The following is a 27,586-nucleotide window of genomic DNA, read 5'->3' as shown; positions in this document are numbered from 1 at the left end:
AGACACACACAGATAGACAGACAGACAGACACACACAGATAGACAGACAGACAGACACACACAGATAGACAGACAGACAGACACACACAGATAGACAGACAGACAGACACACACAGATAGACAGACAGACAGACACACACAGATAGACAGACAGACAGACACACACAGATAGACAGACAGACAGACACACACAGATAGACAGACAGACAGACACACACAGATAGACAGACAGACAGACACACAGATAGACAGACAGACAGACACACAGATAGACAGACAGATAGACAGACAGACAGATAGACAGACAGACAGACAGACACACAGATAGACAGACAGACACACAGATAGACAGACAGACAGACACACAGATAGACAGACAGACAGACACACAGATAGACAGACAGACACACAGATAGACAGACAGACAGACACACACAGATAGACAGACAGACAGACACACACAGATAGACAGACAGACAGACACACACAGATAGACAGACAGACAGACACACACAGATAGACACACAGACACACACACAGATAGACACACAGACAGACACACACACAGATAGACACACAGACAGACACACACACAGACAGACAGACACACAGATAGACACACAGATAGACAGACACACAGATAGACAGACACACAGATAGACAGACACACAGATAGACAGACACACAGATAGACAGACACACAGATAGACAGACACACAGATAGACAGACACACAGATAGACAGACACACAGATAGACAGACACACACAGATAGACACAGACACACACACACACCCACACAGATAGACAGACACACAGATAGACACAGACACACACACACAGATAGACACAGACACAGACACACACAGATAGACAGACACACACAGATAGACAGACACACACAGATAGACAGACACACACAGATAGACAGACACACACAGACACACACAGATAGACAGACACACACAGACACACACAGATAGACAGACACACACAGATAGACAGACACACACAGATAGACAGACCCACACAGATAGACAGACACACACAGATAGACAGACCCACACAGATAGACAGACCCACACAGATAGACAGACCCACACAGATAGACAGACCCACACAGATAGACAGACCCACACAGATAGACAGACCCACACAGATAGACAGACCCACACAGATAGACAGACCCACACAGATAGACAGACCCACACAGATAGACAGACCCACACAGATAGACAGACCCACACAGATAGACAGACCCACACAGATAGACAGACCCACACAGATAGACAGACACACACAGATAGACAGACACACACAGATAGACAGACACACACAGATAGACAGACACACACAGATAGACAGACCCACACAGATAGACAGACACACACAGATAGACAGACACACACAGATAGACAGACCCACACAGATAGACAGACACACACAGATAGACAGACACACACAGATAGACAGACACACACAGATAGACAGACACACACAGATAGACAGACACACACACAGATAGACAGACCCACACAGATAGACAGACACACACAGATAGACAGACACACACAGATAGACAGACACACACAGATAGACAGACACACACAGATAGACAGACACACACAGATAGACAGAAACACACAGATAGACAGACAGACATAGACACACACAGATAGACAGACACACACAGATAGACAGACAGACAGACACACACAGATAGACACACACAGATAGACACAGACACACACAGATAGACACACACAGATAGACACAGACACAGACATAGACACACACAGATAGACACAGACACAGACATAGACACACACAGATAGACACAGACATAGACACACACAGATAGACACAGACACAGACATAGACACACACAGATAGACACAGACACAGACACACACAGATAGACACAGACACAGACACACACAGATAGACACAGACACAGACACACACAGATAGACACAGACACAGACACACACAGATAGACACAGACACAGACATAGACACACACAGATAGACACAGACACAGACATAGACACACACAGATAGACACAGACACAGACATAGACACACACAGATAGACACAGACACAGACATAGACACACACAGATAGACACAGACACAGACATAGACACACACAGATAGACACAGACACAGACATAGACACACACAGATAGACACAGACACAGACAGACACACACACACACAGATAGACACAGACACAGACAGACATAGACACACACAGATAGACACAGACACAGACAGACACACACACACACAGATAGACACAGACACAGACAGACACACACACACACAGATAGACACAGACACAGACATAGACACACACAGATAGACACAGACAGACACACAGACACAGACACACACACACAGAGACACAGACACAGACACAGACACACACACACACAGACACACAGACACAGACAGACACAGACACACACACACACAGACAGACACACACACATGCACACACGCACAAACGAGAGAGAGAGAGAGAGAGAGAGAGAGAGAGAAATTTTCGTTCCGTCTTCTAAGCTCGGGCGATATCAAAAGTGATGGTATCTAGGGTTGGTGGCGGTGCTGTCAGAGAGGGTGACTGGAGCTGCCTGTGGCTAGAGGGAGGAATGATTAGTAGTAGTTCAGGGAGTTGTTGCCTTTCCTGATATTGAGAGGGCTCTCCCTCCATGCTAAGGGATCTTTGTATGCGGCATGTGTTAGGAGTGTAAAGCTGTATGGTAGTGAGGCCTGGGCAGTAAAGGTAGAGGATATTCGCAGGCTTAGATGTACAGAAATGACAATGATTAGCTGGATGTGCAGTGCGTCCTTGAATGAGAGTCCTAGGGGGGAGGGGGGGCTAGATTTACGATGAGAGTTGAGAGGAAGGATAGGACTGTATTGGTGTTGTGATGAGGAGAGGTAGATTGAGATGGTTCGGGCCTGTGGAGAGGATGAGGGATGACCATTTAGTGCAGAAAGAAGTGTGAACGTTGGGGGTAAGGCTGCGAAAGGCATACCGAAGAAGACCTAAGGAGAGGTTATGGTGTGACCTCAGAAGGCATATGGGACTGAATAGGGAGGCTGCCAGAGATCGAGCAGCATGGAAATCCGCCATTAGGTGGCCAAGACTGATGCATGCAAGCATGTAGGAGCATATTATAAACGACTGAGATTGAGAGATGAAGAAACAGATGTTAGTGGCAGCATTTGAATTGACAATGTTCATAACCAGTCATGTGATGTCCATACAGTAAGTCCTGTCATGTGAACATCAGAAGTATGAGCATTTTTTTTTAATGAACAAACTGATATGTCTAATCTGACAAAGCCATATGTCATTCCCCTTCAGTTGCATGATGGAATCTGAATATATTTGGTTTCGGTTAAGCTTCCCATTAATGCAAGTCAGACTAATATGGCATATGATTGACTCCAATTTGGTATAAATCATGATCATGGGATTGAAACAGGGATGTGCCATGTCTCCATGGTTATTCATTCTGTATAGCGATGGGGTTATAAAAGAGTAGGGTAGTGGATGTTGAAGCGGACCTGATGAGAGAGGGCACCGTTTGGAAACAGTGTTCTGTTGTTTGCAGATGTTACTGTATTAAAACTGCAAAGCTTGATGAATGGGTATGGGAATGTGTAAGAAAACTGAATCCAGAGGTGACTATAGGAAAGAGTAAAGGTATGGTCGTCGAGAGAAATGAAGTCACTGAATGCACAGTAGAGTTGGTTCATGAGGAAATGGAAAATGTGAGTGCATTTAAGTACTTGGGTTTGTGATAAGAATGGAAGTTTGGGGGTTGAATGGCTTAAAAGGATACAACAGGGAAGAAACTTTGCTGGTTCTTTGAAAGTAGTGATCAGAAATAGGGAAGTGAGCATGGAAGTATAAGTCGCTCCATGATAGTATTGTGATACCAACTCGAACACAAGGAAGTGAAGTTTGGGCCATGGTGGAAGGGCACAAGAGCGAGATCAACTGAAATGAGTTGAGAGGATCATGTGGAATTGCATGGGGAGTCGTACTGACAAATGAGGATGTGAAAGAGCATTGTGGTGTGGATGTGGATATGATAGAAATCGTTAGGAGAAATACATTTAGGTGGTTTGGTATGTGGAGAGGATGGAGAGCGAGAGACTAACGAAGTTGTGTGTGTGTGTGTGTGTGTGTGTGTGTGTGTGTGTGTGTGTGTGTGTGTGTGTGTGTGTGTGTGTGTGTGTGTGTGTGTTGTGTGTGTTGTGTGTGTTGTGTGTGTTGTGTGTGTTGTGTGTTGTGTGTTGTGTGTGTTGTGTGTGTTGTGTGTGTTGTGTGTGTGTGTGTGTGTGTGTGAGGTGGAAGGGGGAGAGGGAGGGGAAGGCAGATGATGAGGTGGAGGGATAGAGTGGAAAGGTATACGAGAGATGGGGGTGCGAGCTGGGGTAAGGGCACTGAAATTGCGGCTGACAAGGCGAAATTGAGGCGATTCGTTTGTGGTCACCTCATGCGGGATTGACATTCTAAGAACAACCTGTGATGAAAATAAAACTTCGTCGTTGTTACGACACTGGACTTGTTTTGATATGTTCCCTTAGTAAGACAGAGGTTGTTTACAATATACACATCCAAGTTGAATACTTCATATTCTTGTGGGTATTAGGAATGTATCCTGCTCAAATATTAAGGGTATGCTGTATTAAAAATTTGTCAATATTATATCTATATAGCCAGACGCCTTAATCCCCTAAGGGGTGGCCACAAACAAATCGCCTCCATGTCGCCCTCTCTCACCATTTCACCCCTGCTCTCAGCTCACAACACCTTCTCTCATATACCTCTCCTCTCCATCCCTTCATCTCATCCACGGCCTCCCTATCCCCTCCCTCCACCTCTCTCATACTTTCCTCGTTAGTCTCTTGCCCTCCATTCTCTGCACATAGCCAAACCACCTCAGTGTATTTCTCCTAACACTTCCTATCACATCCACATAACACCACAACGCTCCTTCAGTTAAAATGTCTGTCTCAACATGCACCTCCACATGCTCCTTTCAGATAACTCTTTTTCCATTGCTCTCACACTTGCCTTGTGTCCTTCCAATAAGGTCCAAGCTTCACTTCCATACGTTAGAGTTGGTATCACAGTACTGTCATGCAGCGACTTTTTTTAATCCCATGCTCGCTTCCCTGTTTCTTATCACTGCTTTCAAAGAACCAGGAACCTTTCTTCCTTGTTGTATCCTTTCAAACACTTCACCCTCCAAACTTCCATCCTTATTCATCACACTACCCAGTTATACAAAATGCACTCAAATTTTCCATTTCCTCGTCATAGAACTTCACTGTACATTCAGTGACTTCATTTCTCTCGAAGACCATAACTGTACTCTTCTCCAATTCACCTTCAGATTCAGTTTGGTACACACACCCAAACTCATTCACCAAGCCTTGCAGTTCCCCATCGTCTTCGCTTAACACAATATCATTTACAAGCAAAATCTGAATTTAAAAAAAATAGCTGCCGCATTACCTAGATATATGAACTTTTTGATTCACATTGTTGGGTAGGTTTATGGAGGTCTGAATAGACAGATTGGATTATATATGTTCGCCATAGTGAGGGTTTACTTTACGCTAAAGCAAGAATATGAAAGGACGTAACTTGGCTTATTTGATATGCCTATTCCAAACATATGTTTACTTAATATAGTAGGCAAATTTGGTTTCGTCGTTGGAGATCAGCAAATTACTTGTGTAATATTTGATCACATGCTGCTTGATTTTGTCTGTTCTTTTGTGTAGAGTAACTTTTGTTTGGATCGAATGACTGCCCTTGTTGTTCTAATTATAGTGCTTCGGAGAGCTCAAATTGGTTTTTCTTTTGAGACTTTTGTTTAAACATTAAACTCGAGTTGTCTTCAAGTTGTGGGTTATGGTATTTTTAATGGCTTGGGTAAAAGTGGATTAAAAGTTGCATTAGGAAAGTTAGTACTGAGGTGGTGCATAGTAGGGACAGAAATGCTTTACTTTCAACCGAGGGTCATCGCTTTTTGTTGTCATTTTAATGTTGTACTACCCAACAATTTTACACATTGACTCGGCACAAGGGTGATGTTTTGAATTAGGAAGGTTAAATCCTTACCTTTAGACTTTATTCCAAAACTGAATAAAGTTTTCTATAATTAGCAACAGTTAACTAGAATCATCACTAGTTGATGCCTAATCCCAGTCTGTCAGGCCAAGCAGACCTGTTGACCACAGTTAAGCAACTGCTGCTGGGGAGCCATCCCACGTGTACTGTACAGTATAGTACAAACTGTAGGTAATGACACACCTTGTACTAGACAGCACCTCGCCACGTTCAGACCAGAGTCCACCCTCAGTGAGATTCGGGTAATGAGGTTTGACTCAAAGTTGGATGTGGGAATTGATTCGCCCCACACAGGGTGCACAGTACTACAATATTTGGAATCCTTGTCAGGACCAGATCATTGTTCAGAAGCTAAGCAGTAGATGGGGATTTATTACTAACTGAATATTTTTCTGTACAGGTGGTACTTGTTAATGATACAAGAGTTATCAGTGGCCACAAGACCTTCCTTTCTACTGTGACCATCCTGGGAGACTTTAACCCAGCCTCCATCAACGGTATAAAAGTGAGGGACCTAGCCTCACGCTTCCTCACCCTCTCCACCTCGCAGATCATCAAAGCTCACCATACATTTTCTTCATCAATCACTGTTGGTATGTTGAGGAAATAGGAATGATAGGAACACAGGCAGAGGTTGGATGTTTGGAAATCACAAACCTTATCCACACAGTTGTTAACTTGTAACTTGTGAACATGGAAATCCATAACTTGCCATACAATACCTTTGTCATGATTAGTGTGCAGTGTGAAGGATGTTATTAGCAAGTGTTACTAGTAGTTCACAAGTGTATTTCATTCCTCATGTCATGTAAATTCTGGCAGATCTGCTTTGTATATAACAATGGAACTTCATAAGGAACCCTCATGTTACAGTTGACTGCGAAGCAGAAAAGTAAAAAAAGATAGATGGTAATTCAGAGGCCTAACCAAAAGTTAGGGATGGATTAGAAAGACGAGAAACAAGGAATTTGAGAAGAGACTGCAGAGAGCCCCTGATACCCTGATGTGACCCACTGACCAAGTTTTACAATCCCTGGCATAACCATTCAAGTTCTTTGTGAATAATCTTTATGAACGGAGTAAACCAGTTTGATAGCCAGAATGCCATTGCACTTTTTAAAAATGAATACAGTTGGGTGTCTCGATTCATTTTAATCTTATTCCCCCCCACCCTTTCAATCAGGCCATTTGACTTCACACATAATTGATGGTGTACCAATGGATAAGTTGCTGCTAATAAATCGTCCTGGGAGCCTGGCTGGCCTGACAACTTTCACGGACACCCTGACAATCCATGGGGACCTCTCAACATCCGATGCCATCCCTTGTGATCTGACTAAGGTATGTTTCAATATGGGTCATTTGGGTTGGGGGGGGCTTTCAGGTAAAGTGAAGTAGGTGTTATTTCTTGCCAACTTTGGTTTCCACTGTGATGGGAGTAAAATCAAGAAACTGAAAAATTATTGTAGGTGTCATGAATGGCATGTGCAATGCGCCATACAACTTTCATTCATGCACTGGAAAAAACTCTGCTTAATTACACAATCAAAGCAGCCACAACTATGTCAGATCCGTTGCAGGGCTGGAAATTCTCCTCTGAAGGATAGTTACAGCCAGAGTTAATCCACCCTCAAGCTAGCGAAGTATAAAAAGTGTCAGCTTTGAAAATTGCACCTGCAGTTGCTACGTGTTTAGTACCATGTGTTTAAAGTAACGTTTAGTGTTCAAGTAATTTACAGAATTATGAAAGTTTCAGTTGAGTGCGTGAAGTGTTATGCATTGGCATAATTGACGTAGAATATTTTTTTTTTTATTCTCAGAATACAATTACATGTAGCAAAATTTGTATTTCCAGTGGCAAATAAATTAAAAGTTTTCTTTGAAACTTTTTGTAGTAATGACAGGATTTTTCCCAGAAAATGTGGATGTGATACTCTCAATGAAAATTAAAACGTTTTGAGGAACAAAGATGCCTAATATCCGGTTCTGTTACAGAAGGACAAACAGTTCCTAATCTTGTCATCTGTGTGTTTGTTTGTTTGTATTTCTGTTTGCATTGGTGTTTGTGTTTGTGTTGGTGTTGGTGTTTGTTTTTTTTGTTCTTGTTTGTCTGTGTTTGTCTTGTTTGTGTGACTTGTTTGTATGTGTTTGTGTTTGCGTGTGTGTGTGTGTGTGTTCGACTGGGAGCATAGGCTTCAGTCAGTTCCCAAGGCCCAGTATTCCTCTTACGTACCACACGCCTCCACATGTCACCACTTTGACGTTTGCACACACCGTTCATTTTAAATACATGCTAGGGCTGCCTTATACAGCACTGGTGTATTAGCATTAGCGGGGGTATTTTTATGACAGTAACGGGTCTTCTGGTAGATCGGTAAAGTCTGCTTTTATGAAATTCAAATATACAAACTTATCTGCTGCAGCGCCGGGATTCCAACATGGGTCCATTAGGGCTGCAGGCCACCTCTCGACCAATTCAGCCACTGTGGGTAAATGTTGCAATGCATAGTTAACACACGTTATTGCAGATGTCATCGTCAGTAACGCACACGGTGATAGTTGGGTACTTTCTTTTCAGCTCAGGCCAAAATATCTAAGGGTACTTGTTGACTATAGGCTTGAGGTTTCATTAATTCTTAACATCCACACATTCGTCTTGTGCCTTCCAAGAAATATAACAAAATGATGCTTTAGTAGATGAAGCAAAAGCATTAGGGTAAAACCTTATGATAGTACTAAATAATATTAGGGTATTAAAAGCGCTAAATAATAGCACTAGTAATAGCACTGAAACACATCAGACAATGCTTCTATATGTGCAAGCCTAACGGACCGAGGCACATCATACTGAATGACTCGAGCATACCCTCCAAAACATTTTACCCTTGTCTGAATGAGACGGTTGGCCACGGTTTTGTAAGTAGCCTATCGTATTACAGGAATATATGAAAAAGTGAACCTCAGTTGTTCAGTATACTTCCAGTACTAACTTATATCTGTTATGTTTGTATTAATAATAGTATTAGTAACTAGGGGCACCCCCAAGGGAGGAATCACACCAGTCGCTAGCCGATATGTATCTAGCGCATGTCGGAATATGCCTTAACCTATTTTCACCTATTTAGAACTCTTCCGAGTTTTTCGTCCCTACTACACATCTGTAAAATTTTGAGAGATCTTGAGCGGTTGTGAAGGTATCGTGCTAACAGACACACACACAGACAAACTGAAAACAATGCCAGCTTCGCTGTCGCGGCTGGTAATAATTTCCCATAATTATTTCAAAGAGGAGGGAGGGTAATGTACCGTGACACACCAGGAAGCTATTGGTGGCACAGAAGCTGATGACCTGAATGATGTAATTGCTTTCAATCCCAGGTAGTAACATGTTACAGCCTCAGTTGCTTATTGAGAGGAACATTGCACTATGCTAATTGACTCGAGGCATTTGACCCCACTTTTACCCCTACTATAGTGTAGGTAGGACATTCCTTCAAAGACTTCATCCCACAGGTTTCTGGGTTTATTTTCATGGGTGCTTATTACAGATTCAGCACTTAGTATTGTTGTACATTGTTACATCACACCACCATGTTTTACTGGTACACATCGTTCAAACAGAACTGGAGACCCGAGTTCCATCTCAAGAAATGTTGCACAGATTTCCCAGTGACATTACATACCCGTCTATATAGTCTCACTTTGCAATGCTGAAATCTCAATTTTCTGACCATGGTTTACTATCATATATACAGAACATGAATTGCCCATTCCCATGGAGTGTTTAACATTTCAGTAGGAGTAGCTAAATATTTCAGCCACTACATCTTTCCTGTAATCTACTACAACAACAACTACTGCTACAACTACAACTACAACTACTAGTGGTAGTGGTAGTGGTGGTTAAAGCTGGACCTACCATATACTCCCTCTTATACTGCACATTCATAACTGGTATCCTGTTTATCGTATCTTTCAGTCTGTCATGTATATACACACAGCTCAAGCATCACACGGAATGGACAAAAGGGTCACCTAATGGCGGCTCGACATGCTGCACTATCCATTGGAGCCTCCATGTTCAGTCCCTTAACCCTGAGGTCACACTTAATGACTTCGTCCCATGTCTTTCTCGGTCTACCCCTCATAACTCCACCACCAATATTAACACCCAATTATCATCACCCATCCTCTCCACATGTCTAAACCATCTCAATCTAACTCTCATCACAACATCAATACACTCCAGTCCCATCCTACCTCTCAGCTCTTCCATTATAAACCCAGCCCCCTCAGACCTTGCACGCAGGGATGCACTACACATCCACCCAATCATTGTCATTTCTGTACGTCTGAGCCGGCGAATATCCTCCTCTTATACTGCCCAGGTCTCACTACCATACAGCATTGCTCCTAACAAGTGTTGAATACAAAGACCCCTTAGCACGAAGGGAGAGTCTTCTCGATGTCAGGAGAGGCAAGAGCTCCCTGAACTTCTTCAGACCACTTCTCACCCTAGCCACAGAGCTAGCTGCAGCCCCACCTCCAGCATATATCTCCCCCAAATAACAAAACTCTTCCACACACTCTAGAGATTCACAAGAAAGTTCAATTCTTTCACGCCTGACAATCTCCTACTGCTATCCCCGACACGCCATACACACAAAATCAGCTTTATCTCGCAGTCTACCTCTGGTACCACTACATATCTTGTGCACCCATTTATCACAAACACCGCACAAGATGGAATTACTTCCCACTCCCTAGTGGTAAACCGTACATGGCCACTCTCCCTCGTCTTTGACAGTACCGCCACCAACCCCAGATATCATCACTTTTGTTTTATCTGCATTTACCCTTAAGCCCTTGTGCCCCATACCATCTCTCCACTTCCTAAACCTTTCCTCCGCCTTCCTTTCGTTTTCTGCAATCAACACCAAATCATTAGCATACAACATATCCCATGGGAGTCAGTTTCTAAAGTCACGTGAGAGAGCTTCAAGTACCATGATAAACATGGGACTCAAAACTGACCCCTGATGCACAGAAACATTCACGGAAAACTCATTACTCAAATCTCCATCCACTCTTACATGGGTGTGAGCACCCACATACATAGCCATAACCACCCTAACCAGCCACTCCTCAAAGCAAAGCTTTCTCATTGCCCACTTCACCACCTCTCTAGGGACTCTGTCCAAGGCCTTTTCCAAATCGACAAAAACAAAATACAGATCCCTTCTCCTACCAATATATATTTCCTGAAGCTGTCGAACAATGAATATGGCATCAGTGGTCCCCCTACCTGGCGTAAACCCAAACTACATCTCATAAATATTCACTTTCTCTAATTATACCTTATAAAACTCTCCATTACCTTCATCATCTGATCTAAAAGCTTTATACCTCTATAATTTCCTCTTTGCAGGGCCTCACCCTTCCCTTTATACACACTTACAATTAGGCATACACTCTACAGCCAGTCATCTGGGACAACACACACATAATCATATTTTCAGGTATGTGACTAACCTCGCCCCTATATCTCCTGAGGCCTTCAACATTTCGGCAGTCAACCCAGACACATCTGCTGCCTTCCCCACCTTCATCCTGCCTGTTGCCTCACTCAGTAGCAGCATCAATCAAAGGCCAAGGGCCAAACACTGGATTTACTGGCTCCTAACCTTCCCTGTCCCAGCCAAACTCCTCATTCAACAACCGGTTATAATGCTCTCTCCATGCATCTTTAATATCATCACTGTTCACCACTACCCTTCCGTCATCATTCTTCACACACTGCTCACCTATAATATCCCGATTATCCCTCTTCATCTGATTTGCCACCTTAAATATCATATTTTTCCTTTCCCCATGATTTTTGTTTGTCAGAATTTCAAAATAACTTTAAAACATTAAATTCAATTTTGTTTTCCAGCTGACTAACCAGAGTACAGTGTCATCAGGAGGTCTGCAGGTTTATTCTGATGTTCGTGTGGAATACCTGACTGTCAATGGACCAGTGAATTCTCACTCGCCAGTTCTGGTTGGGAAGAGGCCAGCTGTGCAGCTTGACAAGTTCCTGAACACACTTGTACTCAAATCTGTAACACAGGATATCAAAGGTATCGTATTACAGGAATATCTGAAAATGAAGTGAACTTTAATACATCAGTTTATTTCCAGTACTAGCTTATCAGTTATGTTTTTTTTTTTATAATAGTATTAGTTTGACACATCTTTCTTTTGATGTATTCTAGCTTTTAATTTGAATATTAATTTTTATTTTGAAGTCTTCGTAATCTGAATGTGATGGGTTAGTCACAATTGTTCGCACTTTACTAAACTGATGTTGAAAGTTAAATATTCATTAGTGAGCCGCTGTTAAAGTGGCAATCATAATCAGAGGAGTACAAAGGAAACAAACAGACCTGTTGGTCTTTTCGTGACAGTCTGGTATAGGGAAGGTTATACTCATAACTGACAAAACTATTCTGTCGGATAGAGAGAGATACAAAGCAGGAATGCTCCCGCTCCCCCCCCCCACCAAACCCCCCCCCACCAAACCCCCCCCAGCTGAAACCGGCAGGAAATAATGAGAAGGACCACTTGCAGCATAGGAAAAAACTCATAGAAATTTCATCTGAAAGAGGGGAAAGGAAATTTTATTCCACACTATCTGCCTGAAAGGAAGAGTAACGTTAAATCAACAGTGTTTACCGATGTTCTGCGGTTGTACCGTATCTTCCAGGCTCTGAAAAAGAAAAAAAAATGCACCACGGAATAGAGTTGCTCAGGAGTGAACATGTTTAGCTGGGGGTTAAATGACAGATACTTATCCAAGCTACTTCTAAAGGTTAGTACTGCATCACAGTTTACTCCATTTGAAGGCAGCTTTTTCCATATATTTAGAACTCCTAAGTCAGATATAATTAGCTTTGTGACGAATAGTTTTTCGTAATTTTATGCCCGTTACCTCTAACATGGTTTGAACGATCAGTTGTGAAGTATTTATCGGTATCCATATTATCGTGTCCTTTGAATATTTTGTATACTTAAATCTTGTAACCTGCTTTTAGTTAGGGTAAAGATATTCTGGGCTTGTTAATCCTCCTGGTATGGTTTATTTCTCAGTACAGGTGTCTTCGTCATCCTTAACTGTGCTGTCTAAAGTTTCTCCCTATATTTATTGTACGATGACAAGAACTAAACAATACTCCAAGAGCGGGCATACTAAGGAATGATACAAAATGAGGATGATACTTTTTGATTTAAACAGTATTCGAATGCTCTGCCTATGAGTCCAGTCAATTTATTGGCTTTTAACAGCTTCTGTACACTGTTTGCCTGGTTTCACAACATTTATATGAACTCCCAAGTCTTTTTCATGATTTACTCTCTGAAGTTGGACATTGTTCATGTTATAACTTGGCCCTTACATTTATACCGCCAGTGTTTAGCATTTGACATTTAATACTGAAATACATTTGCTATGTTTGGCTCTGACTGAACAGTTGATCAAGATCTCTCTGAATTGCCTGTCACTGCATTGGCATATTTGTGACGTATTTTAGTATCAAATTAAGAATTTTAGAAAAATAATCCTTCACAAATATCAATTGTATATTTTAAAAAATAGTGCCCAACACTGAACCCGACGGCACTCTACTTGTATCATTTATCCAATCTGACTATTTTTCCGTTTATTACAACTCTTCGCTTTCGTCCGGTGAGCTAATCTTCTATCCACCGCGCACCACTGAAACCATGTGCCTTTAGTTTCGAAAGGAGGCTTTTGTGTGGAACTTTGTCAAAAACGTTTTGAAAATTGAAATAAACAATAGATTCGAGATTTCAGGGAAAGGAGAAATGGATAGGATATGTTCCATCATAGAAGTAATATAGTCAAAAAAATTTTCATAGCAGAATTAGGGGATAAGCAAACACCACAGATATGTTTAGTCACAGAATGACAGGAAAGCCGAAGCCCGAGAGTCGAGAATTCAGAAGAATCAAGTTCAGGAACACAAGAGCAAGATGAGACGTTGCGTACATATACGCAACAGCCACCTTTGGCTTTGAAATGAGTATAGAGAAAGTAGGAGGATGTAGAGAAGGGCTTGCTATCAGTTGCCTCGGACAGCTGAGTCTGTCAGGAAGAGAAGGTGAGGTTTAGAGGAGAAGAGGTGGTGTTCAACAGAAAGTTAGAGGAAAGGCCGCGACTGTTGCAGAAATGAAAAAGTGAGTCACAGTGGTTCCAGGCATCTCCCTGGGTCGTCGCCGGGAGAGGGGCGGATGGTGGGGGCATTTTTGGTCCCCCTCCCCTCGGGGACTCGGAAGCTTTATTATAAGATGTCATTTTGGTCGAGGATTGATTATAAGATGCCATTTTGGTTGAATTTTGAAAAGAAAGTGTGGTGAGTAATGTGTACATAGTTTGGTGTTTAGAGTTGCATGGAGAGAGAGACTGACAAAATTATGAGGAAGTGAAGGAGCGTTGTGGTGTGGATGTGTATGGGGTAGAAGCGTTAGGAGAAACACACTGAGGTTGTTTGGCCATGTGGAGTGGATGGAAAGCGAGAGACATACGAGGAGAGTGTATGTGAGGTGGAGGGGGAGGGAGGGAGGAAGGGAGAGGCTGAGGATGAGATGGAGGGATTGAGTGGAGGCAAATGGGAGAGGGGGGCGTGAACTGGAGGGAGGTCAGTGAAATGGTGGGAGGTCAGTGAAATGGTGGGGGACAGGGCGACATGGAGGTGATTTGTTTGTGGCCACCCCTTACGGGCCTAAGGAGTCGGGTAATAGACATAGACTTTGACAGTTTCGTCTACACTTTGTCCTTGAATTGCTCTCATCACTGCCCCTGTTTTAATCAATCAAACGTTTTCTCTTCAACAAATGCCCCGCACAATTGTTTCTTATTCTGAAGTTTTCTTGACCACCTAACCAATAGGGTTACCTGAATGTCATTTGTTGTGTAACCACTTTAAATTCCTGCCTTTTCTCTTGACCGGTTTCCATCTAAGGTAGGACTAATTTTTTTAAGACTTGTGACGTTTGTACTGTACATGTACACAAAAAATACGGGATTATTCGGATGGTAGTTTTTTAGATCATTGTCTTTTTAAAAAGCAGAATACACATTTTTTTTTAAATTTGGATTCAACTTTGCCTTCTAAACATTTTTTTAAATAGGTTGCAAGTTCATTTAATGCAAAGTCATTTGCATCTTTATGATCAGCAATGACACAATCACCACCTGCTGCTCTACCCCCTTCCTTATTCTCAAATAATTCTTTTTCAGATAATATAATGCGGGAGAAGACTGGCTTTTTCTCTAGCCTGAGCTGACTGACATGTAGTTCTACTGAAGATTCTATAAAATTATTCTGTTTCGACAACTACATTTGTCTGTTACACTCCCATGAATCTGAGAGGAAAAATTTTGATTTATTCATACAGCAACCCTCGGCCTGGTTGCCTTCAGACTTTCTCCATTCGGTGTAATCTCTTCTTTAACATTGTTCCTTCTCTTATGAACTTTAGTTCCTCTGCATGCGAGCTTGCTGCTGTTGTCTCTTGGTTTTCTGCCTCCTATTTCTAGAGCTGTTTAGTTACCGTACTTGAAATTTTCGTTAATTTTTATTATTTACATTATCTATGAAATGAGTAATTAATCTGAATTTATAAGTTAAATTGTTACCTTCTCCCTCGTTGCTGCAAGATTTGGCCATTTCCTCTGGATCAGCTTCTCCATCTCACTTCAGAGATCTAGTACTACTTGGCTTCTCACGTTCCGTAATCGCTTTGTACATTTACTCAGTTCAGTGCATTTACATTTTGCACTATACTGGCGTGTGAATTGTTAGTGAGGATTAAATCTTTAATTTTTGTTTAATCATTTGGTTCCATCCAAGTCTACTTCCTACTTTGATCTTCTGAAAGAATGTGGATCTTCCACTAGAATGTCACCTCTTTTATTCCGAATACCCACCAGATGCTCTACTGCAGTCTCGCATACCCTTCTTACCAGCCTCTATATTGATCTATCACAGATGTATATTGGGTTTTGTGCCTATCGATTGCTTCCTCTAAATCTCCATATTTTTTTTTTTTACTTCTCATTTGATGGTGCAGACTTGGATTAACTTCATATAGTATCTCTTGTTCATTTTTATAACCGATATTAGGCCTTTTGCTCTCTTGTATACAAAACAACTCTTCAGTATTGCTACTAAGTATTTATTTATAAAAAATCCTACATGTTGCTGCTTTTCTTGTTTGCCTCTGCAGCACAGGTGTGACCAGACAATGCTGTGAATGCCTCCCCTGGTATTTTGACCTCACTAGGACCTACGATATCTCAGTTCACATCTCTTACAAAAGATGAATAGCTACTGTAAGTTAGGCACACTAGCTTGAGTTTGGACTTTTAAGTCTCGAGATTCAGTTTCCAAAGATAGTTATAATCCTTCCTCAAAGATTCTTAGCACCCCTGGCATTGGAGATGGTCTGACTCCTACCATGGTCAGCTTCTCAATTGCTGATTGGTACTCAGGACCATGGCTTAGTAGAACTGGTCATAGTGGTTTAGAAAGGATGTTTGAGTCGTTATTTCACAATGCTGGCAGAGGCATTTACTGCGTGGGGAATACTTTTTGTTTGATCCCTAACAATGAACCTGCCAAATATGGCTGCACCTGACTAATACGGCTCCACTGATGAATGAGATGCACAATCTGTCGCAGAAAGACAGTGTTCCTTCAAAGAATTAAAATGAGAACTTGATGGCCAACTAGGTTGTCGTTAGATTCCCAGTACTTTTGACTAGACTATGGCAACTCCAGCATCCAAATTCTTGTTAGACACAAAGGCAAGGAGATTGTACCCCAAACTTTTATTTTACCAGGAGATAACCCTTCATATTTTATTCCTTCATCTTGTTTATGCACTGGGAAGTAAGACTAGTACTTCTTTTCTTTGTGCTGTTCATCATAAACCAATTTTCCATAATTACACGGGAGCAGAGAAAATCAGAACATGGCTTTTATCTCATTGGGACATATAAGTTTGACGAGGCCCCAGATACAATCTTCCACTCCACCCATACCATAGGATGTTTGAGGTCCCTTTCAGTTGCTGTGGTCAGTAAGGTCTAAACATCGTTGCACCAATACAGGAGGTTGGGACGGGGAGGGCAGACAACCCTTAACCTCTTCCTTCTGTTACTGTCAGGAAGAGATGGTTTGTTTTTCCCCATCCCAAGGCATGGTTTAGAAAGAGATGTAATTTGCTTTAGGTTACCACTAGTTGGTATTTTATAATTACCTTTATTTTATTGTATTGACCTGATTTTTACAACCGTTTCAGTGATCTATTAATCTGCTGGCAGACATGCAGTTTTGATTGAATGGGCTAACCTTGATTGATTTATTCTTGGAAGTTCCAGACAGTAATAATGCTTTGAAGAAACTTTAAAGACTGGAATTCCTAGTTTCAGTAAAATTACCACAGTGAAATATAAGATTAACGATTAGAGCGAAACAGTCCTGAAAGGACTGTGAAGGCATCTGCAACGGTCCTTCCAGAAGACCTTGGGAAATGCCATATTTTTTTGCCCTCAGTTATTCCATCTCAATGAGTGGGTCATGTGGGAGTCCACAGCTTGCCTGAAGGTGTTGCACCATACATGGAACTCACTATTCTCCCTACTACCCTCCCTTCCCCCCACAGCCCAACCTATTTGGAAACACATCCATCCTCCCAAGTGGTGCCACTTAGTATCCAGTACCCAGTTCTACCTCGGACAGAGATTTCAAAGAGGTGGTGGTGAAAGTGAAGAGAAAAAAGGATAACTCTGGAGCACAAGTGACTGTGCCACGTGGAAGATCTGCCATTGTATGAGATAGTGCTTCAGTGCCAACCACACGTGAACATTTCTAAGTGTCAGAAAAAATTGTGTAAATATACAGGCTTAGTATGTACAAAAATAGTGCAATAGTGAGTATGGAGACAGTGGTGAGTGACCTTGCAGTGTGCCACCTGCTAGTGAGTGAAAGTGGTGGTTACTGTGAAGTTGTTCTTGATTGTTATATTTTTGTAAGATCAAAATTAAGCACCTAGACAAAATGACATTGCAAATGCATAGCCTGCCTAGTAAGAAGCGGTAGAAAATTGACTATTAGATTTTTTTTTTAATAAGTTCCATCATGCTTCCATGCATAGGTCTTAGTCCACGCTGCTTAATCTCTGGCAGCCTCCCTCTTCAGTTCCATATCCTTGATCACATTCTGTAAACCACTCCCATTTTTTTTACGTCTTTCAACCATGCTGTTGACTTTCACACATCGCATCTTCTGGACCCAATTGTCACTCCATCCTTTCAACATGGTCAACACATATGTCCACCCTTCCTCATGACAATACAGTACATTAGTCCCATTTTTCCACTCGACTCTTCAGTCTGAATCATACCCTACCCCGGTCTTAGACTCAAGAACGTACTAGACATCCAGCTAATACATTGCTATAGGTTTGAGCCTACAAAATTAATAAACTTTTACTTTGCTGCTAAGGTCTCGGTACAGTACAGTATTTCACTTCTAACACATGTCCTATAGAAGTGTCATGCCCTACACTCCCTCAGTAATAATTTCCATATTTTTCACTCATCTTTAATGACCACGATATGACAGCAATTTATAGGGATAGGAGGCACGAGAACAATAGCAGTAGGGAATGTGGAGAAAAGTCCAGAGAGCATCAGTAACGTCAGAGTTAGGACAGTGTGACACTTTGCATCCCCTTCTGTCTCGAGTCCCTCCTGGACTACAAGGAAAACTGCTCCACACACTGACGTTCCATTACATAAGTTTTCTACATTACAGTTACTAACTTTGTATGACAACTATATTTCTTTAGCAACGCCAGTTGAAACATGTCACTCAACACATAGAGTTTTAACTTTTATGTAATTACACGCACAGTAAATGTAACATGATGACTTACATTTGAATAATGTGTTTACTTGAATTCTTAATACAAGAATAACCACTATAATTAGTCCCACAACCAGGGACTAGCATTAATTATTGCTGGATATTGAGTAGAAGCTAATTGTTTTTAATTCATGCTTAGGGCAAGTGTAATTGCCTCGTCTTGTGCACAATCTCTTCTAATTCTCACCAGCTTCTCATCAATTTGCCGTCCATGGTCGTGTTAATGTCTGCTTCTCAGCAGAACTGATGTGCCCCCGAGACACTCCTCAAGTCTGTCCTGTCTGCACCTGCCACTTAGTACGTTATCTCCTTGGTTACCCTTAAGACCGCTAATATCCAGTTCCTGGAGCAGTCTTGCACCTTACTAGAGCTGTCTAGTTCCATGCTAGAATCACTTTGTTTAAATTAATGATACACTTGTGGATACATTTCTCGTGATCTCTTGGTAAAATTAATGATTATTTCAGGGGTACATTTATCGTGACCTCTCACTAAAATGAATGATTCACTTGAGCAATACACTCTCATAAAAACAGCTTTTTCACTTCACGTCCCACAAAGAAACCTTGGTACTCCACAAGAGCCAGGCCTGCGTTAAGTTTCCAGTAACATTGCATGTTTTACTGCCCTCTCTTATTTTCGCTCCGAATTTCCTCCTTCTTATGCGATTTCCTTTGCCTCCTGCTGTCTCTTATCTGCAGCTTTTCATGCTTCTTGTGCTTTTGTTCTAATCTCCTCATGATGCCCACTTAACAGCTTTATGTACTAATTTCAGCAACTTATGACACTCTTTGTATAGCAGGTTTTCGTCTTTTCCATTCTCTTCTCCATTGTCATTACCTGGCCTTATGCCAAGAGTGATGGGTGTGTCAGGTAGGCTAGCACAAAACTCCTAGCTCATTTGTCTAACGGTTTTGTAAGTTCTTGCCCCACACATGTTCACTTTGGCATGGTCAGGATCAGTAACATTATCCATTGTTTGGCTATCCTGACATTCCTCCCCCGGCTTTCTCGGCCCGCACAAGGATCCTTTAGCATGGAGCAATGGAGGAAGAGCCCTTGCAGTATTAGGAGAGGCATGCTCCATGAACTTCCACCAACCACTTCTCAATTCAGCCACAGAGCTAGCTCAACTCCATGTAACAAAACTCCTCCACACACACTAATCATACACTCCATCAGGATCTACACGCTCTCCCCGACACACCACACAATCAACCTTAGCATTGCTTCGCAGCCCCCCTGTAATACCGCTGAATCTCTTATGCACCAACTTACCACAAACGCTGTACCAAATGGAATTACTTGCTGTAGCCATGTGGTAAACTGCAAAAGCAGCACCACACAATCACACGCTGCCATCACAACCGACACCATACCCTCAAACAGACAACAAGCAAACACACTCATCAATCACTTATCACAAGTCAGCCATCTAAACCTCCATCCCGAAGACCGACGTATCATCCAACGTAAGAGACAGTTCCCCACAGACCAGACTATGCACCTTTCACTTACAACCAGACGAAGCACATCATTAACAATCTCAAGCACTCTTCTGCCTGTGGACCAGACAACATAAGCAACATTCACCTTAAACACCTTGGCCCACAAGGCATACAAGCACTCGCCAACATATCAAACTACAGCTACTCGCACAACATAACACCCAACATCTGGAAGCATGGCATTATCATCACTATCCCTAAACCCAATAAAGACCCCACGTTCCCCTCCTTACACCGTCCCATCACACTACTCTGCACCCCCTCTAAAGTCACTGAACGACTGGTACTACAACTAGTCACACCTCACATTCCCCTAGCCCAGTCACAACATGGCTTTAGACCATTACACTCCACATACACCCTTCTTATAGACCTTACACAGAGAGTTTTCGATGGCATGAATTCAGCTAGGCCACCACACTGAACAATTCTAATCACACTAGACATTAGCAAAGCTTTTATGCCATCCCCCGCCACAACCTCACAAACAAAATACTAAACACAAACATGCACAATAACACAAAAAGATGGCTGGCAGACTACTTAGCAGGCAGATGTGCACACGTAACATTTGCTGGTCAGTCTTCTAACATTAGAAACATCACAAACGGCGTCCCCCAAGGTCTGTTTTGTCCCCTACACTTTTTAACCTATACATGCAAGACATACCCACACCCCACACACCACAGATAAACGTAGCTTCCTATGCAGATGATATAACACTTACATGTACGCACCAAAACGCAAACAAAGCTGCACAAATCATTCAACCTTACCTCAACACACTACACGAATTGTTCACCACAAACAGGCTCAAAATAGTCCCAGCCAAATTTACAGTGACCTTTCTCACAAACTGGACAGCAGAACACAGCCACATCCCACACCTCACCATAAACAACACTCCCCTACCACACCCACCCACCCACCCACCCAAAATCCCTGGTGTAACATACAATACATCAATGTCATTTAAACAATACATCACAAACATTACAAATAAAATAACACACACTCAATGCTTTGAGGTCACTTGCCCATAAAACATTCGGACACAGCAGACCACCACCGCAGTATACAAACAATACATACGTTCTGTGATGAATTGTGCAAGCCCTGCCTGGGCTTCTAACCTCACTAAAACACACTACAATACTCTACAGACCATACAGAACAAGGCCCAAAAAATAATCACAGGCTGCACAGCTACTACATCCACAGACCACCTACATCAAGAAACCGAAGTCCTCAAAGTCAAGGATCACCTAGACATGAGAGGCACCCAGTTTCTTGCTGCAGCCTCCACAAACCCACAACATCCACTATATTACATGGCAGCACATCCACACACACCAAGGAACATCAAAACAACACCCAGCACACGATATCATGCACAAATACTGTCATCTCTCTCCCCTCGCCCACCTCAGACCAGCTTCCAGAAGCATATCCACACTCGGATCACTCGCCGCTCCATTCAGTCACTTAAAGACAACACACAGCTACAAGCACGGCCTCTTGACATCCACCCTTCTGAATCCTATCTCCCTCGTGAGGACAGGGTCCACCTGGCCAGGCTGAGATGTGGGAATCAAGTCCTCTTAAGCTACCAGAAGAGGCTGGATGACTCCGTCGCTGATGTCTGTCCAGGATGCAACACAGCACCTCATACTATTAAGCATATTATGGAAGACTGCGTTGCACACAATCACCTTCGCCAACAACACAACATACACTCTTTGAGAGCTCTGTGGGAAAGCCCGGTCTCGGCCATGGCCTTCCTAAGGGACTCGGGGCTGTTCGGCCAGACTGCCTAGGGAACAACTACTACTACAACTGCAAATGGCCACACCAGTTGAGCTTTGGCAGTACCACCACCAACCCCCAGATATCGTCACTTTTGATTCATAACCACCCTGATTGATTGGTACTACAGGCTAGTGCTACATCATTTTATGCGTGGAACTCTGCATAAACGTTTCTTCAGTACCTTGTAAGTGACTTTATAGCAATAATTGATAATAAGCGATATATTTAGTAAGTGGAAATATATGAAAAATGTCACCTCAATTACCATTATGCTTATGTAGCATATTTAGTACAAAATTTAGGGCTTGATTTTGCTCTTGTAGGGTACAACTGTACAATAATAGTGAAACAAGTGTCCTTATAATTAAATGTTAGCGGATAACTTGTTTCTAAATGTTAAGCACGGAAGTCACTTAGCTTTGTCTCGCATGTAGCGTGCTGCCACTTGGAATGCTGCTTCGAGTTTTCGTGGGTGACCCATGCTCATCAACCGCACAAAATACCTCTTCAACTCTTCCTCCAGCCCATGACAACATACAGACGTTGTTTTATTTTTTAGGCTTCAAATTTGTCTCCCAGGTGCTCTGTTGTTTCGAAGGTTGGTAAAATGGTTGAAGTTTTGTGACTAAAATTTAACTCTGCTGCGCCTGAAGACTCAAAATGACTTCTGTGGAGCGCACACAAAAGAAGTTTTTCAAAGATTGTGTTCCAGCTCTATTCTTGCAGAATGATAACGAATATGATAAGATGTTCCTAATCTTTGGGTCATTGTTGCTTTTCCTTTGGTTCAAGTGCTACGGATATCTCATTTTACAGTGCCATGGCACCAACCATGCTACCATACTGAAAATATTGACCTCCTCATGTAGTTGATAACCGATCTTTAAGTTAGGAGATGAGTGTACAGTATGCTGTTGTTTGCTAAGGTAAATTAGATCTCAATTTGGCGTGACAAATGGACAGTTGCGCACAATTCGTGTCAAAACAAGGCGTGGAAAATTACTTATGGTTCATCTCGGATAAATTGAGTTGAGGCGACACGCCTATTGCTTGGAGCGGCCGCCATCTTGCCAAGGGCAAGTGGTGATATCAGTAGGCCTAAATGTAAACAAATTGAGCTTATAGTTTCAGGACTTTGTGGGGGTGGTTATAGTAAAGGAAAACAATGTCCACGACTAAATACACTCCGACTAAGACTCGTAGATATATTTGTAGCCTGAAGATGCCATTGTTATATTTCATGTACCGGAAATAGCCGAGTTGAGGGGCAAGGGGACCTTGTTATTATTAGGCTAGTATACCTGGCATGTGACTGCTAGGCGTAACTGGATCTAGTTTACCCCTCCCACCTTGCTTTTCATTTATTTTTTCAAAATTAGTATTAAAATTGTGAAGTATTTAAATTATAGGCCATTGTAAAATGTCCAGCACATTTTATTTTAGCAGTAAATATATATATATATATATATATATATATATATATATATATATATATATATATATATATATATATAATTTTATTAAAGTTGTCAAAAAATTTGGTTGTCATCAATGACCTAATTTGAAACATTAATTTTCCAGTGCTGACTTAATGTAAAAACATCAGTTGTTCCATATGGAAAACCCATGTGTGTTGATCTTCAAAAACTTCTATTGGCATATGCCTCAAAATTATGTAGCTATGCTAAATCTGCTGCCACTGCTGTTTGTGACAGAGAAATCAAGAAAAAATATTAGGTTTTTATTTCATCATCCCCCACACTTCACACATTTCACGTACAAAACTTTTATGGGAAAAAAAAATAATACAAATCAGTCGTATTTGAGAGGATCAGCTTTTTTAGCTTGTTACGAAGAGATACTTTTCTCATGTTGTGTGGACCTTTGCGATATGCCTCTGGTTCTAGGGGTAACCTAATAAGAAGTGATCAACTTCAGCAGATTGTAACAGTGATTAGTAATGCCACGCTGGGTGTCATAAATAAGACATGGTGCAAATGGATCCATGGCCCCATACTTCCTTTTGATGGTATGCACCGCAGAATCCTTTGAGCATGTGTGGGGGGCCGAAATTGCTTCCATCAGCCCCCTAATAACCTTCTGTTGCCATGAGACTGTCAACCATACCGCTGGATGGGGCCATCAAACCTCCACAGTCCTTGAGCATAGGCAGCGAATATGCGATCCAGTTCTTTGGTCGAACATGCGCGTTGAAAAGACTGGCTACAGATGTCACGGATGATCTGGGTGACCATCTCATGGACGACAGATTCAGCAATACGGACAACAGTGTTCTCAATAGGAAGACTTCATGCTATTTGAATGGCTGAGAATAGCCATGGTCAGCAAAAAACCCTTCCTAAGACGACACACTGTTGTTTTCGACATACAGTACTCTCCAGGATGGCGGCCAAGATTAATAATGACGATCGCTGCGGGTCGCCGTTACTGAATTTGTCACATTGGTTCATTTTTGTCATTTAATACGCTGGGTGGTAACCTTATAACCAAGCTATACATGTTCCCTATGTGTAAACAAGGGGAACAGGGCGACATGGAGGAGATTTGTTTGTGGCCACTCCTTACGGGATTAAGGCGTCTGGCAGGAGATAGGTAGTTTCATCTTCCATGACCTAAGTAGCGGTATAACAATGGGTATTTGGAATCTAACTCATAGGTCTAGTATTAAACATGTGTCGTTAAGTGGGTCAGAATGTCATATGCAAACACCCTATTTTTCCCGTATTTCCCGCACCAGTGATATGGGTTGGATTAGAACCCGTGCCACTGCAGCTGAAGAGAGAAATTTGTCCGTCCATATTAGGCCGGCTGCAGGACGAGGTCTCTGAGAGAAGTGGTGCATTTGGAAGTCCGAACTTTATATTGGCTTTGTTAGTCTGCATTGTCTTGGGTAGAACTGATAGGGTTCTACCACCATCTTCCACTTGAAATGTCTGCCGTGGTGGGGGCTCGAACCCTAGAGGGGACTCCCGCTTCATGAGCATGTTAACCAGTGAGCCACTGCAGCTTCAAGGAGGTTACTAAACAATTGCTAGAATTCTCTTCACAATGGTTATATCTTGAATTTTAATATAGCCAATACGGGTAGGATAAAACGTGTAATTCTCTTTCCTACACCCATTTGCTGTGGTTTTCATGGTATTGCACTTAACAGTATTGAATACCTTCCTAGGTGGTAGATGGTGGTGGTGACCATCACACACTCACATGATGTAGTGCTGCTTACTTCATCCTTCACATTTATCACTTTTTGTCTACCCTCTCTTTTCCTATTTCCCCTCTTTCCTGACACATTATTATTCTTTCGCTTTCAGATGGCTTTATATTGAGTAACAAGCCTAATGGTTTCCTGTATACCAGGCATCCACAGACAGTACTGGGTGGTAACTATATAACCAACCCACCCATGTTAATTAGGTGTTAAGTCGATGGGCAGAGGGTTAGGACCCCTCTCCATAAAACCACTAACTCAAATACAAACGGCCACCTCTTATGGGATTATGGTATGGAAAGAGAGAGAGAGAGAGAGAGAGAGAGAGAGAGAGAGAGAGTGTCTTCCTGAGACCATCTGACAAGATGGCAGTGACAAACTGCCTCAAGACTGCTTTATCATATGGTCTTACTTTCATTCCCTTTCTTTCGCTAACCATCGTACAGTAGTAAGCCGTAGTTTCTTCCATCTCTAACCATAGTTCAATAATAAGCCATAGTTTTCTCCATCTCTAACCACTGTACGGTAATGTCAGTTTCTTCCATCTCGAGCCATCGTTTCTTCAGTTTCTAGCCATCGTTTCTTCCATCTCTAACCAGTCTTAAGTAGTAAAACAGCTTCTGCTCCCTCTATTAGTCTTAACCCTGACTGGAGGGAAGTCTTGTCTGGGGTTTCTTTCCGAATAAATATCTGTTCACACTTAAGCTATATTGCACGAGGAACACTTTACAGTGGCTGTTACTTGTGCATTCTACTAAAGCTTCATACCACCAACAGATCTGTTTCGTGTAAAACCTAACTGATTCCTATTCAGTGAAGGATAGTCTTTGCAGTGAACAGAAATTACAGCTAACAATTGTATTGTTCCCTTTTCCACAGTGAAAATACTGCGGTGCATTGGTGTTGACTAACAAATTGTCATACTGTTTCTCACCAAGTAATTCTCTATTATGCAGGCAAGGTGCGGTTCATGGAAAAGGTGAATCTGAAGAAAGTGAAGGTTACTTCAATCAACAACGTGAACATTGAAAAACTCTACCGACTGAGTGTCATGGACGATAAGAACACTGTGAGTAGAACAGGGATGGGTAACGTTATGATCTGAGATGTAGGAAGAGAACTGCAAACATAATTTCTTTGTTAAAGAATCCCTTAACTGGGAATGGCAGTGGCAGAACACTGATACTTTCATTACATTTAACTTTCCTCTTCATCGTATGTATTGTTCCACTTTTAGTCTTCCACATCTCTTATGGTAATCTTCCTCTAAAAGTACCCTCACTTTCACGTTTTATTTGGCATCATATCTTTCGGCTTCCTTTGGCAGTGTACTGTCCAAATACAATATATTGTGCTCCATTCAGTTGGACAGTCTAATGCCATAGCTTTTTTCAGTTAAGTTCTATTATCTTGCTTATGCTTGCAACTTAAAGTTTTGTGGCATATAGCCATGAAAGTTGTTGCAAAATTCCCATTATCTAAGGCAGGCTTTTTTTTTTTTTTTTTTTTTTTCACTAATGAATTTGAACGAGATGGGAGCAGGAAAGATTGCCTTTCAAGATTCTTCCATGGACCTAACATTATCTTAGGATTCCCCTCTCCCGTAAAAAAAAAAAAAAAAAAAAAAAAAAAAAAAAATTATCAGGATTGTTGGGACCCAGAATTTGGCTAAGGTACAGAAAGTTAGGAGAGGGGAACTGTTCTTACCCAAGAGTGTGATATATGCAGTAAACTCGACTAGCCCTTCTACGTCGAGCATTTGGGGCACAATTAATTTTGAATCTTATTGATCCACCAGGCATGCATTCATTGATTTAATGGTTACCACTGGACTAGTACTTGTAAATGGTTTCCTGTCATTGTCTGGTCACCTGAAGGTG

At 41.9% G+C, this 27,586-nt stretch overlaps 1 protein-coding gene across 1 annotated transcript in view; it reads left to right on the top strand.

The window, feature by feature from the left end:
- Positions 1-27,586, top strand: part of LOC145415628 (uncharacterized) — a 181,227-nt gene that overhangs the window by 89,728 nt on the left and 63,913 nt on the right. Inside the window, exons 27-30 of the mRNA XM_080284849.1 lie at positions 6,563-6,755; positions 7,346-7,503; positions 12,098-12,284; positions 26,663-26,775. Coding sequence (XP_080140975.1) covers positions 6,563-6,755; positions 7,346-7,503; positions 12,098-12,284; positions 26,663-26,775 — 651 coding nt within the window. The remainder of the gene's footprint in view (positions 1-6,562; positions 6,756-7,345; positions 7,504-12,097; positions 12,285-26,662; positions 26,776-27,586) is intronic.

The sequence above is a fragment of the Coenobita brevimanus genome, chromosome 103 (assembly GCF_032717465.1).
Source record: "Coenobita brevimanus isolate Jiangsu-jjx chromosome 103, ASM3271746v2, whole genome shotgun sequence".
Classification (NCBI taxonomy): Eukaryota; Metazoa; Arthropoda; class Malacostraca; order Decapoda; family Coenobitidae; genus Coenobita; species Coenobita brevimanus.
The sequence above is the reverse complement of the archived record's forward strand: the minus strand, read 5'-3'. Positions and strand labels throughout refer to the sequence as shown.